We start from the raw sequence: 17914 nt of genomic DNA, 5'->3' as shown, positions 1-17914 counted from the left end.
GAAACTGGGGGATAAGAATAGGAATCCTTCTATGGGATGTAGCATTCAGAAGGGCCGTCATGCATGGGCTGCTCTCAGAGTAAAGTTAACACTGAAGTGAGATGAGACAGCAGCATTTTTAATCTCAAATAAGTGTCTACTCTAGCCTAAAGGCACAATTTAGACATCAATATAATATCCCTGCTAATGACACAAAAGGCCTTTCTTGTATGTGTTCAGAATGCATTTAGGCCTACTTGAAATAACCTGATGTTATTCATGAAATTACATATAATTTTCTTAACATGCTTTCTTTCCAAAGTGATCACAAAGTGCTTGAATCACGCAAATGCCAATTACCAAAAAAAAAAAAAAAAGGCAGCTAAAAGCTGCAGTATTTTAGGGCCCTGATCAATTATGCAAATTTGTGATAAAACCATTAGTGTAAATGTCAGATGTTCCCTTTTCTTTGAAGCAACAGATGCTCTTTGGAGCTGGGTAACATGGATCACATTTGAACTTGACTAAAAAAAAAATTTGTTATACTAGAAAAATGCAAAATAGAAGCTTTACTAGGGGTCCCTGAGTTTCAGACCTCACTTTATTTCAATATTTTTTGATTTATGTAAGGTGAGTGTAATAGGAGTAGATAACTCTAAAATATGTGTTCATGTGTTCCAAAGTTGTGGCTTTTTATTGAAAAATCAGCTGTTTTGACAACTTTTGGGAGTTTGTTCCACCAGTGGAGAGATCAACAAATGGAGAAATGTCTGGACCTAGACAAGCAGAAACTTTTATATGGAGATTTGAGGGAGTTAGCCGAACAGAACGGCCTGACAGTAATGGCTGGGCTGAAGTTTAGATAAAGGATTGAAGGTAGTGGGCGTCAGGCTATTGGCAGTAGTGTAAAAGTCAGAAATGGCGTCGTATTGGCAGGCAGTAGAGGCGTAACATGAGAGAATTCCAGAGGTTAAAGACAAGTCAAGCTGAAGCATTTTGAATGCACTCCAGAGGACAAATAGCAGATGCTGGTAGACGGAGTGAAGGTGTAAAATGTCTACAGTCCGGGTTTAAGGAGCTGAGAAAGCTAGTGGTTAAGGAAGTCTCATTGTCCTTTGTGGAGCGTGAAGCAGCAGGGCCAGTTGAACACACAGATGACAAGCATTTCACACCCCTAGAATATATTGTGCTAAACACTGCTAAATGCATTTTGTCGTTCATATTAGTAAATGCATTAGCTATCATGAAGTAACAATGAACAAACATTTTACACCATTTATTAATCTAAGTAAATGTCAATTTACACTCATGCAACAGTTCTTCTGCAGGTTACATGATACTCCAGCATGTGGTGACAAGTGATTTTCTTTATTAGTTAGTTATCAGATCATTCACACAACTGATTAGTTCTAATAAAACACACACATTCAAATGACTGGCTGCTTTCAAGGTTGCAATCTCTAATGAGGTGCCTCTTTTGAATAAGTAATTGCTTTGCAACTGTTGAAAAGAATGTTCTATATAGTATGAATGTGTGTAGAATGAAATCCAGTCATGGTATCATTGTCATGTGACTTATGGCATCAGTTGCATTGCTTCACTGCCATTCATAACTACTCTTCCTTGTCGTCAAGGTAAATTGTTCATAAAATGCGCACTACTTAATCTCGCTGGAAGTTATAGGTCATCCGTGTACGAATTGAACTACACAAATGAATTCGAACAATCTGCCTTTTCACACAGTGTTTTAGTATGGAAGTATAGGCATATTCAGACACAGAAAATGTCTTTATGATTGAGTCATTGAATCATTTACACAACTTATTTGTTCAAACACCCAGGACATTCGGGAACACCACTACAGTATATTTCTCTGAGACACCGCAGTAAGTTTTACTGTGGCTTTGTTTGGAACTATTGGCAGTGCAAATAGACAAAGTAAATCTGTAATGAAAGTAACTATCTTTGTGATATTGTTTTTATACAACAGTTCAATAAATAATAAGTTATATGAGTAACCAGATTGCATGAGAAAATGTAGCAATTTTAAGAGGTGGCAATTTTGTATGAATTCATATGATGTGATTTGCATGAAAAAAGCATGAAGGTCCGGCCTAAATCGAACCTTCTGTGGGGTGTAAGCAGGTTGCATGAAAATACATGAATGAGATATGGATTAATTTGAATTAGCCACCAATTTACCAAAACATAACATAGTTATAAATAAAAAAATACCATGAGAGTGTTTTGCAATTACATTACGGGGCAAGCACCCCTGGGAAACTTGGGTTTCATTGGATTTTGCTCAAGGACACAGTCCCACAACCAAAGGAAAACCAAAGCCAGTCAGAAGTTGCCATTCAGACCCTTTTTTTCTTATTAATAAGTATAGCCAATTGGACTATACTTTTAACTTGTTGCCGCAGGTAAAACAGTTTTTCTTCAGTGGGTTGATTTCCACCCCTGATAAAAATGATTCTGTGGTGAAGTAAATACTACAGGAAAAAGAAAAAGAAAAATTCTCTATGAAAAAGTTAGTTCAGGCGAGAATTCAAAAAACAAAGTAAATTATTAGAACAAAATTCAAGCTTGTAGAAATTAAAGTGTAAATATCAACATTATAAAATTAAATAAAACCTACTCAACTTTTCTAATACTGGTCCTCCCATCATGCACGGGGGCATGAATAATTAATAAAGTTAAATTTTCACTGTTTTCCAGCGGTATTTACACTATTTTATATCATTGCTTTTGTTGTTTAGTAACTTGCCATTTTTGACATCTGGAGTTTATTTTCTACTCAAAATGACATTCATACTCAAAAACAATCCATGTAACGTCATTGTGTATTGTGTACAAGTATTGCGGTCTGTTCGGGTGGGTATGCGTTATGTTTTATGAAGATATGGTGTCTACACAATGTCTGTTGTATTATTTACTTTGATATCTAAATATATACTTTAAAAGTGTGGTTAATATCAGTGTTGCATTATTGAGTAAAAAGTATAGCAAAATAAACTTCAAAAAAATTACTCAGCGAACTTTTACTGGTCAAGTTAAAGTTACTTCTTTTCTTTGTTAATTTTACTTAACTTAGTTGAGTAGAGTTTACTTAATTTCACATGTGAAATTTACTTCTGCGTTTAAAAACTTGCTAAAGAAAAATTAAGTACATTTTACTTTTTTTTTTCAGTGTATAAGTACGATTTCGGCGCTCCAACGCCCCCAAAACACCCCCCAGACATGGAAAAATTAAAAATCAGTGGAGAATTCGGCCTTAGATGGAGTAAGTCGCAGTTGGCTATTTTTGACTGGCCATTGGGCTACTTTTTTCCGCACAGACCTGTTTATAACGGTTTCAGGAATGAAGTTTAAATTTCTCAATGCTCACTGACAGCCTTCAGAGGAGGGCAACAAACATTAAGAAATTCAAATCATTGACCAGGGACCAAAAATGAATTCATATTTATTGAAGACAGTTGCTGTGTCAGAGTACAGAAATCACCAATGCATTATATTGTGGTTTAGCAAATGAAAACACTGCATGTCCTTAAAATACCCGCAGCATTTTGTATTGATCTGTCTTTCCCTTTCAGTCTCTCCTTCCTCCTCGCAATTATCCCTGAAATACATCTTGGCAGAAAGCAGTGCCTTCACATCCTCGGGTCAATGAGACTTGTCTAGCTGAACATTAACCATTCAAATTACATGTGTAAACTTTAGAGATGCAAGACAACGCAACCTTGTCCATTCAGACACTCACATAAGACTCCAGAAGAACGTGGAGGAGACCTCAAGTAACAACATTAGTACAATTTAAGTATGACACCTGGTTTTTGGGTGTTACTACATTTATTATAAGTGCTGCCACTAGACCTGACATAAGTAAAAGTCAGTCCAGCTCATTGTTCCCAACAGCTCCTCACAGGTGACATTTAGGCCGTGTGTCCACCAAAGCGTTTTTAGCCGGCTGAAAACGCTGGACGCTCTGCTGAAAACGCCTAGCTGTGGGCGCTTGAGAGCGTTTTGGCAGCGCTGCGTTTTTCAGTTGAGACGATTCGTTGCTATGATACAGAATATCCGCAGCACAGTTTACTTGTAACTGATTTCGCAGATAATTTTGTTTCATACTAAAAATTTATTTTTCATCCATTTTATTCGGTTAGCTCTGCTGGTTGACTTCGTTGTACAGAAAGAATGTTGTGACAGTTGGTCGTGTGGTATTTGTCCCGCCCCTCATCCACTGTGATTGGACGGCTGTGTAAAAAGTGACAGTGATGAGCGCAGCGTTTTACCCAAAGTTGAACATTTTTCAACTCTCGGCGACCAGTAAAAAACGCCGGGCGCTCAGCGCTTGACCGTTAAATACACGCTCAGCGCCTCGTTACGCCCATGGCGTTTGAAAAACGCGGCGCTCCCATTGAAAACAATTGGAATTTTACGCCAGCTGCGTGAAAAAACGCTTTGGTGGACACACGGCCTTATATGGTAATGTTCTGTATTATAGCAGCAGTGAGAGCAAAAACTAACCGGAAAATCCACTACAAGCTCCATTTTAGAAGTTGTTTATTTAAAAATGCAGTATTATCTCAAACCGAATGTAAACCTGCACAAGCTTGAGCATTATCGGTTTTCTGGGCAACGCTTTACAATAAGGTTCCATTTGTTAACAATTAGTTAACTAGATTAACATGAACTAACAAATATACATACTTTTAAAGCATTTCTTAATCTAGTTGATTTCCACTATTAAAATCATAAGTTTTGTATGTCACATTATTTAATGGACCTGAGCTAACAAGAACTAACAATGAACAGTTGTATTATTAACAACTATTGCTAACAAAGATTAATAAATACTGCAACAAAATGCTCATTGTTAATGCATCTACTATGTTAACTAATGCCTTATTGTAAAGTGGTACCCATAGGGTTCCATTTGTTAACATAAGTTAACTAAGCTAAACTAAATTAGTTAAACAAGCTAACAGTTAAAAATACTTCTAAAGCATTTATTAATTTTAGTTTTTTGTTAATTTCAACATTTTTTAATACATTATTATTTTTCAAATCAATTTCTATCTGTTAATATTAGGCCTATTTAATGGACCTGATATGAACTAACAATGAAAAGTTGTAAAGTTGTATTTTTATTAACTAACTTTAACAAACATTACTAAAAACTGTAACAAAAATATTGCTCATTGTTTGTTAATGTTAGATAATGCATTAACTAATTTTAACTAATGGGACCTTGTTGTAAAATGTTAGTTGTCTGCTGTTTTGGGAAAGCTATCAAGGGCTTTTTGTTAGCAATAGATTATCAATTGTTTCCATGCTCTTCATTGTCATATCAGACAAAAGTGGCATTGTTCTTGCTGTGGTTATTCTTCTTTCTTGAAGTTTTCATTGAAGGTTTAGTTGCTGTTTTTGTGGATGGATCAATACGCTTTTTCACAGGCAGCATTTCACCTTGCCCTGAGGTCTGGTAAACTCCTGTTCTCATTCTTCCTTTGTGGGTTTTCAGATCGCCAACCACTCTCTCCAAGTCACCATTCTGACCACCAAGGTCATCGCACCTGATCCCATCCACGTCAAGAGCACCTCTCACGCGGAGAGGAGACCGCTTACCTCCCCCTCTGACCCGGGGTGGTGGAGGTGGAGGAGCAGGAGGTGGGGCGGAGGGCGCCCTCCTGTGGGAATATTTGGAAACACTGGTCCTTTCTGTCTGACGTCTTTCATTTTTCACTAAGGAATGATAGTCAAAAGGGGAGAGGAGCAAATTAAGATAGTTAATTGATTGTTTTGGTATAATGGTAATAAATAACAAACTGAGGAGCATGAAAATATATAAGAAAAAGCATACTCATCCTGACAGGCTATTGTATTGGACTTGACTTAAAATCAAAATTAACCATTCATATGTATGTAATATTTTCGAATGATTTATCCATGCAATTCATTATTTATTTTAATTAATGTGCCTTTGTAATCTTAGTTACTTCCCCTCCCTCTTAAAACGACTGTCTGTATCTTCTATCTTCTCTTCCCTGATGATGAGGGCACTGCAGGAAAACCCGTCACTCACGAGATCACAGCAATAGCAAACCACAACTGAACTATCCAACGATCTAATCAATTCCCCATCACTCTGATATACGTCACAATAGGAATGAAAAAACTATCGCTCTTAGACTATCGAAAAAAATTTTCATTGGCTCTGGCATGTCTTGTGACCACATGGCAATTATCAATACAGTCTAGTTATCTTTTAAAATTACATTTTGAAGGCCAAGGCAGATGGCCTATTTTGTTGAATAACTTACATTTTGCCCTGTCCCACATACAAAAATTGGAAAATATTGCATGAGATATTTTATGGTGCTTAAATACATGTGCCTATACATGCACATCCATGTGTTGCATTATTCGAAGATATAACAGTATTTTAAGATCGCTGAGACTTTTTTTTTTTTTTGACAGAATATTCCTAATTGATCACCACAAGTCTGACACTCATGTTTTGGTGGTGCAACATGAGACTCCTGTGGTTTCGGTTTATCATTTTCACTATTTAGTTTCACTATTAACTAACTATACGACTTTTGCCTTAACAACTACCTAACTATTAATAAGCAGTAGTTAGGGGTTTATTAAGTTAAGATATCTGGTAGGATTAAGGTGGAATGTAGAATATGGTCATGCAGAATACGGCATTAATATGTGCTTTATAAGTTCTAATAAACAGCTAATATCCTAATATGCATGATAATAAACAACTGAGAATTGGACCCTAAAGTGTTACCCAAATTTAATATCTGACTTAAACTATTGTTCAAATGTTTAGGGTCAGTTAGAAATAAATTTCTTATGCTCACCATGAAGGATTTATTTGATCAAAAATATTGTAATATTGTGGTTTTCTTTTTTAATATATTTTAAAATGTAATTTATTGATGTGATAGCGAAGCTGAATTCTCCACAGCAATTTCTGAAATGTTCAGTGTCTCACAATCCTTCAGAAATCATTACACATTAAAAAAAGTTGTGCTGCCTAATATTTTTGTGGAAACTGTTACTTTTTTTTGATGAATTGATGAATTGCAACAGCATTTATTTCAAATAGAAATCTTTTGTAACATTTTAAATGTCTGCTGTCACTTTTGATCAATTGAATACATCCTTGCACATTAATTGAAAAGTATCAATTCAAATAAAATATTATTGAAAGTAGTAGGCCTATATATAATACTTATGCTATTGCGAATTCAGAAAAGAAAAGCAAAAAAGCAGGCTTGGATCTAAAGTGCTGTGCTCAGAGGTCAGTGCTGCAGGTATAGCACTAAAGAGACATGGGGCAACCTTAATTTTTCATTATTCATCGTTCTGTTGATTTAGGGGTACTTATCTTGTATGTTTGACCAATAAAAACTGATTCAAGGCTGATATTTTGGCTTCTGCTCTTCTGCGCATTAACGCGTCACAATGAGAAAAAAGAAGAAGAAAAAAAGCCAACCAGCAAGCTTGTTTTTGTTCAGCAGAACAGATATAAAACACTAATACATGCATAGCTCACCAGGTTGCTTAGCGACATGCAATTGAGTTGGACTAGCAGAAAGTGCAGCACATGATGAGATGAGTAGCATGACTTGTTAGCTTGATTTAAAGCTGTTAATGTTCACTAAGAAGACTCATTCAGACCAAATGCAAACTCAAACATGCTCAAAAATATCCCTAAAGTGTGTCCATCGATTTTCATTAGTGTCTATGGTCTTTCATCAGATTGTGAATGACATTCATATAGTTAAAGGAAGATACGGCTATCAATACACACTGCTAACTGTTGCAGATATGCGTTAGAGGAAAAAATGTGGATGATGCAGACAGAACTGAGTTTGGTTGTGCACATCATGGTGTACGTAGGCTACTGAATTTGAGCCGTTTTTTATTGTTGAGTGATTAGAGTTACACACTGCCCCCTTGTGGCATTGTGCTCTTTTTATTTGCAAACCCTGTATTGGTCATTATTAGTCTTCCTTAGACGCATTAAGATCATATATCTTCAAGGAAGTGATAAACGCTCTTCATATTACAATAACACTGATGATCAATTAATTGCACTTATCTTCAAACTAACTAATCCAAGTCTAAACTGTCACATTATTAGTACATTACTGTCATGCGTTTTACAGGCAGTAATTCAATAATAATAATATATCTCGGCCACTAGATGGAGCACCATCTCTTTTCAAGATCTCACTTATGATGATGATCAAAGTTTCCCTCTCAGTATTGATGCGATTGGTGAATTGCCGATAACTTCTGTTTTGGCCATATTTGTGCAATTTACAACCCCCCTAAGACTTGCTTTACAAACATTGTAAACTTCTGCTCATCACCACGAGATTCAAAGAACACTGTAAAAGTGAGTATAACTGCGAAACAATAGAAGAGTCCGCAGTGACCATGGTTAGTTTGAAGGGATTCTCTTTCTGACTCTTCATGGGGGGTAAAAAAAAAAGAAGACTTCCTGTTATAGAAGTTTAAGCAGATGTTTAAAACGTGTCGGGTTTAAAAGTCTTAGACAAACACTGGGACATGGCTGTGGATTTGGGTCCTTCACATGCTGCGAAATGAGTGGAGATTAGTATCCAGATGGGATTCTTCGGCCAACAAAAAATATCTCTGTTTCTTTACAGTTAAAATTTAAGTAAAATTACCAAGTTCAAGCAGTTTTGTTTTTAAATATCAATTTCAGTAAGTAGCAAAGGATGATATCCTATAGGCCTAATCTGTTTAATTTCTTTAAAACATAAAAAAAGTAGCCACTACTACATAACACTAAATAATTGTTGTCAATCTTCCTAATATCCCAAACCATCTGACTTCACCAAGCATTTCAATAGGTGTTTGGTAAGAATATAATATATTTTTTTACTTTTTTCTTTTTTACTTTTGGATTCGTTTTCAAAGCTTTAGCACATAACGACATATAGCCTACATTCTCTCTGTTTGCAGTGCATCAGTCACGCTTGTCAGGAGTGACCGAGAACACACACAAAGGGCTCTATTTTAACTATCTAAGCGGATGGTCTAAAGCAAAGGGCGCAAGTGCACTTAGGCGTGTCCGAATCCAATTTTGCTAGTTTAGTGCAAGCATAGACAGTATAAGAAGTGGACAGAGCCATCTCATTGGAACTCAGTTGAGACAGTTGAAGGCCATTTTTAGCGATTTTTGAGCACTTCCGTTCCTGACGCGCAGACTCAAACCGACTCAAACTAAGATTGATGACGTGAGCAACCTGTCTGACAGACGTAAATCTTCTAGTAGCTGTGCGTGACAATTGCCAACGTTAATCACTTCATATGTATTCACTTGCCACATAGCCTACCGAATTATTTCCAATTCCCCAAAAACGTTGTTGAAATATTTTGTCCCGTTGCTTTTATGGACTCATTATCTATGGGCTTCTCCCTTGGGAGAAGCCCGTAGATAGAGATAGAGATAGATAGAGTCCATAAAAGCAACAGGACAAAAATATTTCAACAACGTTTTTGAGGAATTAGGTGATTCAGATTTGTCTTGACACAGCTACTAGAAGATTTACAACTGTCAGACTGTCGTCACGCTCAGTTTGAGCCTGCGCAGTCGCTCAGCCATCAGGCATGAAGTGCAATAATCGGGCTTCAGTCTTCCTGTTGAAATCAATGGGGTCGCTGTGTCCTTTTCTTTTACTGTCTATGGTTTAGTGACGTGAAAAATGGTCCGTGCGCCTGGCGCATGGTCTAAAAGGGTTGTCCCTGTTCTCTTAATTAGTAATGGGTGTGTTTTGGGTGTAACTTGTAATAAACCAATCAGGGGCCGGTATCACAAAGCTATTAGACCGGTCTATAGTGTTCGACAAGTCTAAAATTTGCTTATAGACTAGTCTAATACAAGTTAGACTGTTTCACAAAAATAAAGTCTGACTTAATTTAGACCAAAAAAATTAGACACCTTACCCCCAGGCTAACTTAGGTCTAAGACTCTATGTTACCTTGGCAAGCAGCAGTAACAATCAGTTACATTACAGCCAAAAGAAAAGGGAAAATGGCTCATAAGTTGTGGTTTGCTGACGACGTTATGGAGAGAGCTATGAGAAGGGAAAAGGTTTTTAGGGACCGCAGTAACCTATTGGCAATACATAATAATGGGGACTTTTCTTTTCTTTACGTCTTTAACGCTCCGCTCAACGGTCGGATTAGCGCTGTTAACTGTCGTAGCTATCTCTATCCAAATTAAACATTTCTTCTTGTTACTACATTCTCCGCTAAATTTTCCAAGTAAAATGTCCTTGTAACTGTTATACTCCTCCAACAAACACATATTTTCCACTGGGGTAAACTGCACTGAGCGGTTGAATATGCTTTTGTTTTGAAAAGTGTCTTATTTTACCCAGAATGCATTGCAGTGTAGTCCTACTTAAGATAGTCAGAGTCTTAAGTGCTTTGTGCAACGGTCTGATTTTGATGTCTATCTGAAGTCTGACTATCTTCTATATCTAAGCCATAGTCAACACCTATCTTTGTGAAACCGGCCCCAGAGTCTCATCTCCCATTCCCTTTAAAAGCCATTGCACTCAGGCCATGGCAGTTTTGCTATTTACATGGTGGAATTTGCAAGCAGAAAAACTGAACACTTCTCTTGCAAGGAAATGGATCTGCTTGTGCGCGAGGTTAAAGCGTGCAAACAGACCTTCTATGGGACAAAGTGTACAATGTGCCCGAACACACCTTGTTTTCAGACCATGGGCGCAAGAGCATTTCCCATTTAAACAACGTAACGCAGGACGTGAAAATGATAGGCTGAAACTTGCAAAAAAACACTTGCGTCGCACCTGGCATTGCATTGCGCTGAATGTATAATAGGGCCCAAACAATTTTATCAGATCATACGTCATTAATTACGTTTCACTTCCAATATTTAGTACGATTGCATTCATACCAGCAGTGAACTACCCCAGACCACCCTTTATATGTGGACTCGGGTATATTTCGCGGGTGCACACCTGAGTTCAGAAAACAGTCAATCGAACCCTGGTGCATACCAAAAAGTGCTAGTGTGAAAGCACCCTGAAATTAACTCTGGCGCGATTGCTCCATTAGTGCGGTTTATTTGAATAATAAGTGTGAACGCGCACCAAACAAGCTCTGGGTGTTGGTCCGTACATCATAAAAGATGTTTTTTGTTGTTGTTTGTTTCTTAACTTCAGGTTTGGGCTGCATGCGAAATTGCATACTTCCCTACTATATAGCCTACATCAGGGAAGGGGAACATCGGTCCTGGAGGGCTGCTGTTCTGCAGAGTTTAGTTCTAACCCTAATCAAACAAACCTGAACAAGCTAATCAATGTCTTCAGGATCACTAAGGCTACAGGCAGGTGAGGGGTTTGTTTCCTTCTTTTTTTTTCAGGGTTGGAGCTAAACTCTGCAGGACAGTGGCCCTCCAGGACTGACGTTTCCAATCCCTGGCCTACACAGGCGAAAAACAGTAGGCTATGTGACAAAAGAAGTATGTCTGAATTCACAGTACTCATTAATGAGTAGGCAAAAAGTACCGAGATGACCTACTTCCGGCGAGATTCTGAAGTGTGCATGTGATGGACAAATGAAGTGCATCCAGATTACATTCATACTATATAAAAAAGTACTTTTTTAGCGGTCGTGTCGTGAACTGATTACCTATTCAAAATAAGCACCTACTCAAGAGAGTATGCGATTGCGGACGCAGCCATTGTGTTTCTTTCTTTTTTTTGGGGTGTTTTTTTTCTTCCTTTTTTTTGTGTGAACCGTAATGTCTCAGCAGAGGAAATAATCAAAGTGGCCCACCTTAAATGCTCCTCGATCTCGCTTATCTATAGAAAAATCTGATTCGTTCCAATAAACTGGTTCACCCTAAACGCTCCTCGTGTAGCGCTGGAAAATTTGGATCGCTCGTACAATTAATTTAAACACATGGATTCACAAAAATGATTCAAAGTCCCTCTACTATGTTAGAATATTGTTTTTAACTTAACTTTCTTTCATTTACTAGCTGACACTTTCCTGTTAAAGTTTGCTATAATGTGCAAATAATCAAAATCGCTAATCTATTTAAAACCCCTCTGTGTTTTTGAGCAAACATAATTGACTTATTAAATCTGTTTAAATTATACACTATACCATTGAATAGTTATATTTTTAATAACAAAACATATTTCCCCACTGACTACTAGACTACAAATAAGTCACTTGTTACCTCATTTCAAAACGTTGGGATATTGGAAGCATGATGGGATATATTGTGGCTTTATAAATTGGAAGACATGTTCTTACAATGAATTTCTTACTCATAGCTTTAAACACCTTATTCTTTACCACATACATCATGAAACTAGTGTTTTATTGGTCTATAAGTAGCTCCTATTATTTTCAGGCTGTCTGGCCTGAGTCATCAGGACCTGTGAATACATCTTCAATAAAAGTGTTCCATCACTCAGGACACGTCTATTTCTTCTCTTAATCACCTGTAATCACAACACTTTATTCAAATCCAGAGTTGAAAATTTGTCTAGCAAACCACAGAGCAAACAGTTCTTGCTGACATTAATGCAATAAAACAAAAAAGGAGAGTAGGCTACATAGCAGTTCTCACATGATAAAATGACTAAAGATATTAGAATATATAAAACAAGAGAGCACCAGGAGGAGGAATCGCGCAATAATTTGGCTTCATGGTCAAATTACGACAGCATTATGCTTTCTGTCTATAGAGGGTATCCCTTCTTTTGGAGCGTGAAAAAGTACCCAGGGAGACAATGCTGAATTAGGACACTTCCTCTGGTGGAGGATGAGAGAGGGACCAGTGAAGGGAAACAGAGGCTGGTTTTGTCTGAGCCCAGAACCGGCATCCAAACAACACAAAGCCTGCCTAACCAGCCATTCACTTTAACTGGGCCTCTGTGCATAGCTAATGCACTGAGAACGGCTTCACTCAAACAGCACAAAACAGAGGGTGGGGGAAGTGGGGTGAGGGGAATGTGAAGGAGATATTAAAGAACGCTTCTGAGAGCAGAGTTTCATCATGCAATAAGCTGTGCAGTCCATGCTTTCCAATCGTTGTATTCTTCATTCAATAACAGGAAAAGGAAATGATAAACTATCTTATCTCAGAATTATTTGGGCTTCTGTCTTTCCTTGAACTCTGAAGGATGTGGTACTGTTTACACTTAAATAATACTAAACACAAATTAATGTTTTTTTTAATGCTTTTGAAAGAAGTGCCTTCAGCTCACAAAGGCTGCGTTTACAGTATTTGATCAGAAATAAAGTGAAACAGTGATATTGTGAAATATTATTATTACAATTTAAAATAACTTTTCTATTTTAATTCGTTTTATATAACAAATGTAATTTATTCCTGAGATGGCTCAAGAAACATTTCGTATCATTATCAAACAGTAGAAATATTGCAAGTCTTTACTGTCACTTGTGCCTTTGCAAAAAAAAAAAAAAAATCTTATTGACCACAAAATTAAAAAAATGTAGTGTACTTGTGGTAAAGGTTAAAATGATAAACTTGGTTTCCTAAGAGAAGTCCTGGTGATTTAGCCTCCCCAGATCAGTTCTCCACGTTCTTGAGGTGTGATTTCATATAACACTACCAAAATATGCCAGAAAGTATTATTTACTAATCCCCATTCAGTATGTTACTCACCGAAGTGTGTATGTGACATCATGAAGACCCTAAACATTCTCTACAGAAGTACTTAAACATCAATGCTTATCCATCAAATTGCCATTGTAGAGTTCCGAAAATTGAATTTCGGAACTCTACAATGAATTTTTGTGACGTTTATGGAGTATGATCAAACTTTCACAGCAAGATTCCTTTCAAACGAATACTCCGCCATGACAGTAGCTGACCTGAAGCAACCAGTGTAAGTTAACGCCCTTTATAGCATCCCTAGTGGCAAGTCTGAGAATGTAACATGCACTTGCGCTGCTATTGAATTATACAACAATGGATAGGCCTAATGTCAAACTGGTGTAGATGAAGTGAATTGTTTATGTACTTGTAGTATGTTCTAGGCCTGAGAGATTGTAAAAATGGTAAAACTGTTATTGGAAAGAAATCGGAACAAGAAGTAAACAACGAGAGGAAGGGAGAGAGATCTCACCCCTAACATTTATTTAACTCTATTTACAAGTTTGCAGAAATATCAATCTGAGCAGAAATATTGGTCTTCTACAAAAAAGACTGCTACAGAAAACTGAAAATGATTTCAGTGTCAGAATGAACAGAATGGAGGGCAATTCAACAATGTTGGCTACTCAACATAGCAATAAATCACACAGCTGTAACAGAAACTATGTACACATTTAGTATTTTGTCATTCAGGAAGATACACTTAAGTTTCATCTGGGATAAATTAATCCTTTTTTAGGATTATATTACACGATTAAATACATAACATATGATACCGTAGCTTAAAAAAACTTGGAAGTAATGGTGATAAAAAGGAAGTGATCTGCGTAGCTGCACATTGTTGAATTGCATTTTTGTAAGAATACGATGGAAAAAATAAAAAACAAAAATAAGCTCTGAGTTCTCCATTTTAGATTGAAATGTAGAAATGTGAGGTCATGAGGAGTTACAGAAGACTCTTTGTCAATATTTAGGTTTCATGGACAGGTTCATGGAAGGCACGCTACTGGTCGCCACAGAGAGGTAAGGCGAGGCCTCTGTCGTACTAAAACTGATTGTGCTTGTTTGTTTTTATCCATTTGTGTATTCACATCATTTGAACAACTTTTTGAACAACAGATAAATATATTCATGCGTAAACGAGGGTGCTTGACACCTCAAACACTCCACGTCTGGTATGTAGTTTATATTTAGTGTCAAAGAAGAATTATCACATGTTTAGTTCTGTCAGTAATGGCTCCTGTTAAGGCCTTCATGTGATGAGCCACAGGGCAGAGATATGCAGAAGACGAGCAAGATCGCTTCAGTTCACTACTGACCTCAAATAAGTCAGACTGGCTACAATAACTATATTGTTTCCCTCAGAGGAAAAAAAGCCATGGAAGTTAATGATTGTCAAGATTTTGTGTGGCTGGTTGTTTAAAAATACTTTCAGGGAGGAAAATAAACCATTGAATGCATTGTGGGTAGAAGTCTCTTTTTCGATTCTTCGTTAAAGTGCTTAAAGGGTGTCAAATGTACATAGGAAGGAGGAGGTTTTGCCAGGGTTTGGCACAGGGCTTACGATGAAAAGCACAGCAATCCACAGCACTCAGAAATCACACACATCTTCAGGAGGGCCCAAAAAGAGGTGAGGATAACATGCGAGAGTAGATTGTTCACACAGGAGAGGTACCTGATCGATTCCAGCTTTCCTGGTAAGTGCCCTCCCTTAGGAGGTATTGCCGTTCTGGGTAAGCAGGGAGAGGATAGGGGGACTGGTGAAGGAGAGAGCTGTTAGGGCTTGTGATGTCGCCTTCGGCGACAAATGTCAGGTCCGTGCCGCTCTCCTCTTCCTCCAGCACCCGGACCCCTCCGTCGCTCCTCCAGTCTGTGATCCTGGACGAGCCCCCTTTTTGCGAGTGCGGAATCGGGGATAGTGAGGAACTGAATGGTGGTGGATTTCGGTCTGTGTTGTTTTTGAGAGCGCTACTGGGAGGCATTAGGGCTCGTCTAGGCACTTTGCCCTCCACTGTTGAATCTAAGCTCTGCGATTGGTGGCTGGCGCTGAGGGCAGAGCCATTCTCCTTTGATCGGGGCCGGTTCTTGTGGGAGACGGGGGTGGAGCTGAGATTGTTGGCGTCTGCTTCCGTGTCAAGGCGCAAGAAGTCAGGAAGGACAAGGTCGGATTTTTTCAGCAAGCCCCGCTGGTCGTCAGCTCTGTTGCTCTGTGCTTTGGATATGAGCTCGAAGAATTCTGGTTGGACAACACACACAATTTTAAACCATTTTATTTGTTGAAATGTGACAAGCGACACACTTTTGACACATTACAGCAAGCGTGAGATAGAAAGCATTCTTGCAAGACCTCGGCAACAGATTACCTGCAGCTGCCAGTTCAAAGTGTGCTTGTGTTAGCATTAGCTACATCAGCCAGTGTTGCTACAGAGACTTTGTTAGCATAAGATGTAGCCAGGATCAACATCTGCGCTTAACTAGGTCAAAGAAAGAGAGATTATTCAAGAAAGTGAAAGGGGAATAGTTTTTTTACCTTCAGCTTCATCTATATTAAGCTTTTTCTGTTTTTGCTTTTCCACTTGGGCCCTGGTTTTCACAGCCGAAGCCTTTCCTGCCGCTTTGTCCTCCCCCTGGGTAGCGACAATGAGAATGGGGCACATTTAGGGTGCGTGGATGAGAACCGCCTCTTCTGCGAGGCTTTCTCTAGGGAACAGGGCTAAAACTACAGGGGGATCGTAGGGGCACTGGGTGGGTCTCTAGTAACTACCACTAAAGCGAGTGTACATACTCACTCTACTTGTGCAAGCATACTAAAGTCAATCTCCATACAGCACAGCATCTCACTGCAGAAAAACCACCACCAGCACAGCATGCCACCACAACACCCAACATCGTTGAACATCCACGCTTCACTTTCTCTTGTCTTTCCACCACTTCTCTCAACATATCACACAGCTATCAGTAACTATAAAGACTAGAGAGTCTGTACAAGGGGGCAACCCTTGAACTAAGGAACTCTTGGCGGACAGAGGCTGCTATCCCCTCACAACGGTGTGGTGTGTTGAAGGAAAGGAAGTGGTAAGAGATGGGTTGCTGTGATTCGAGAAGATGGGTTAGATCATCCAAATGCCCAGAAATGCACAGATACACATAGCCTTCAGACCAGAGGAAAGAATAGGGGAGCCAGCCATGCACAGACTCCCCACACACAGGCCAAAAAACACAAAGAAAGAAAGAGAGGAGATTGAAGTGAATGTTCAGGAGATTGAGGTCTTACTGTGGCAGACTGGCTTCGCGTAGACAGAGTTGGGCCATGACTTTTAGATGAGACCAGCTTTTGTTTGTCTGTTTAGAGAGGGAGAGCGTAAACTCATTCTGATCAAGTTAATTACAAGCAAACTATTTTAACACTACACAGTAAAGTATTTACATTTTTTCTATGGTGTCAAATTCTTATCTTTGAAATCAGATAATCAAATTGGATGGTGGGAATGATGTCTGTCCTATGTGTGTAAGCATCTTGCCTTTTCCTTGAACGTGGTCTCCTAATTCCAGAACCACCCTCAGTCCATCTAGATTAGATATAGGAAGCCCAAGATCCAGGAGCTCTTTCTCTCCACTCTGCCCACACAAGAAGATCAACATATTTAATTCATATCCATTTCATAAAATCATCATATTTCACATGTTATGATGCAGTAGTCCAATTTCCTCCATTTCGCACTCTAGTCCACTAATTTCATCCTCCATATAATACAATGCTATGACAAATCAGTTAAGCTCTGAATGTATTCTGTTAAAAGTGGCAATAACTAATCATTGAGCAGCTTGTGTAAATAAATAAAAAAATGACTTTATAAGAAGGGCTCTCCCAGGAACATAAATATAAATAGTTTTATGCACAATATTGATACATGCCCACATAATAACGAAGGATACATCCATTAAACTATATTTTCCTCATGTAAACAATAAAAAAATGTTTAACTCACTATCCTGGCCACCAGGTCTCCTAAGTTCAGGCCATATTTGGCCACCACTGGTCTCAACACTTCTGTAACCGGCTTAGTAGGTTTCGCTTTCAGCCCAACAGAACGATTTATAGGCACCAGATCCAATCTGTGAGGGAGAGATGGAGAAAGAGAAGTTAAGGTAAATAAACTTTAATAAACGGAATCCTGATGAATGTTAGATAATGAATGACTTCAGTTA

The 17914-nt window shown here is 38.2% G+C and overlaps 1 protein-coding gene across 4 annotated transcripts in view; it reads right to left on the bottom strand.

Annotated features, from left to right (window-relative positions):
• Positions 1 to 14145: 14145 nt before the first annotated feature.
• rgs12b (regulator of G protein signaling 12b) overlaps positions 14146 to 17914 on the bottom strand; it is a 46870-nt gene continuing 43101 nt past the window's right edge. For 2 of the 4 annotated variants that reach the window (XM_077246549.1, XM_077246550.1), the window contains exons 13-17: positions 17695 to 17821; positions 17227 to 17323; positions 16980 to 17047; positions 16236 to 16332; positions 14146 to 15941 (exon numbers count right to left, since the gene is read on the bottom strand). In XM_077246549.1, coding sequence (XP_077102664.1) covers positions 15364 to 15941; positions 16236 to 16332; positions 16980 to 17047; positions 17227 to 17323; positions 17695 to 17821 — 967 coding nt within the window. In that variant the 3' untranslated portion in view covers positions 14146 to 15363. The remainder of the gene's footprint in view (positions 15942 to 16235; positions 16333 to 16979; positions 17048 to 17226; positions 17324 to 17694; positions 17822 to 17914) is intronic. The other 2 variants (XM_077246553.1, XM_077246552.1) reach the window with 1 other exon arrangement.

The sequence above is a fragment of the Siphateles boraxobius genome, unplaced genomic scaffold (genome assembly GCF_051911475.1).
Source record: "Siphateles boraxobius isolate OS27281-9 unplaced genomic scaffold, OSU_SipBor_1 29, whole genome shotgun sequence".
Taxonomy (NCBI): domain Eukaryota; kingdom Metazoa; phylum Chordata; class Actinopteri; order Cypriniformes; family Leuciscidae; genus Siphateles; species Siphateles boraxobius.
Note: the sequence above shows the minus strand (reverse complement) of the source record. Positions and strands in the feature narration are given on the sequence as shown.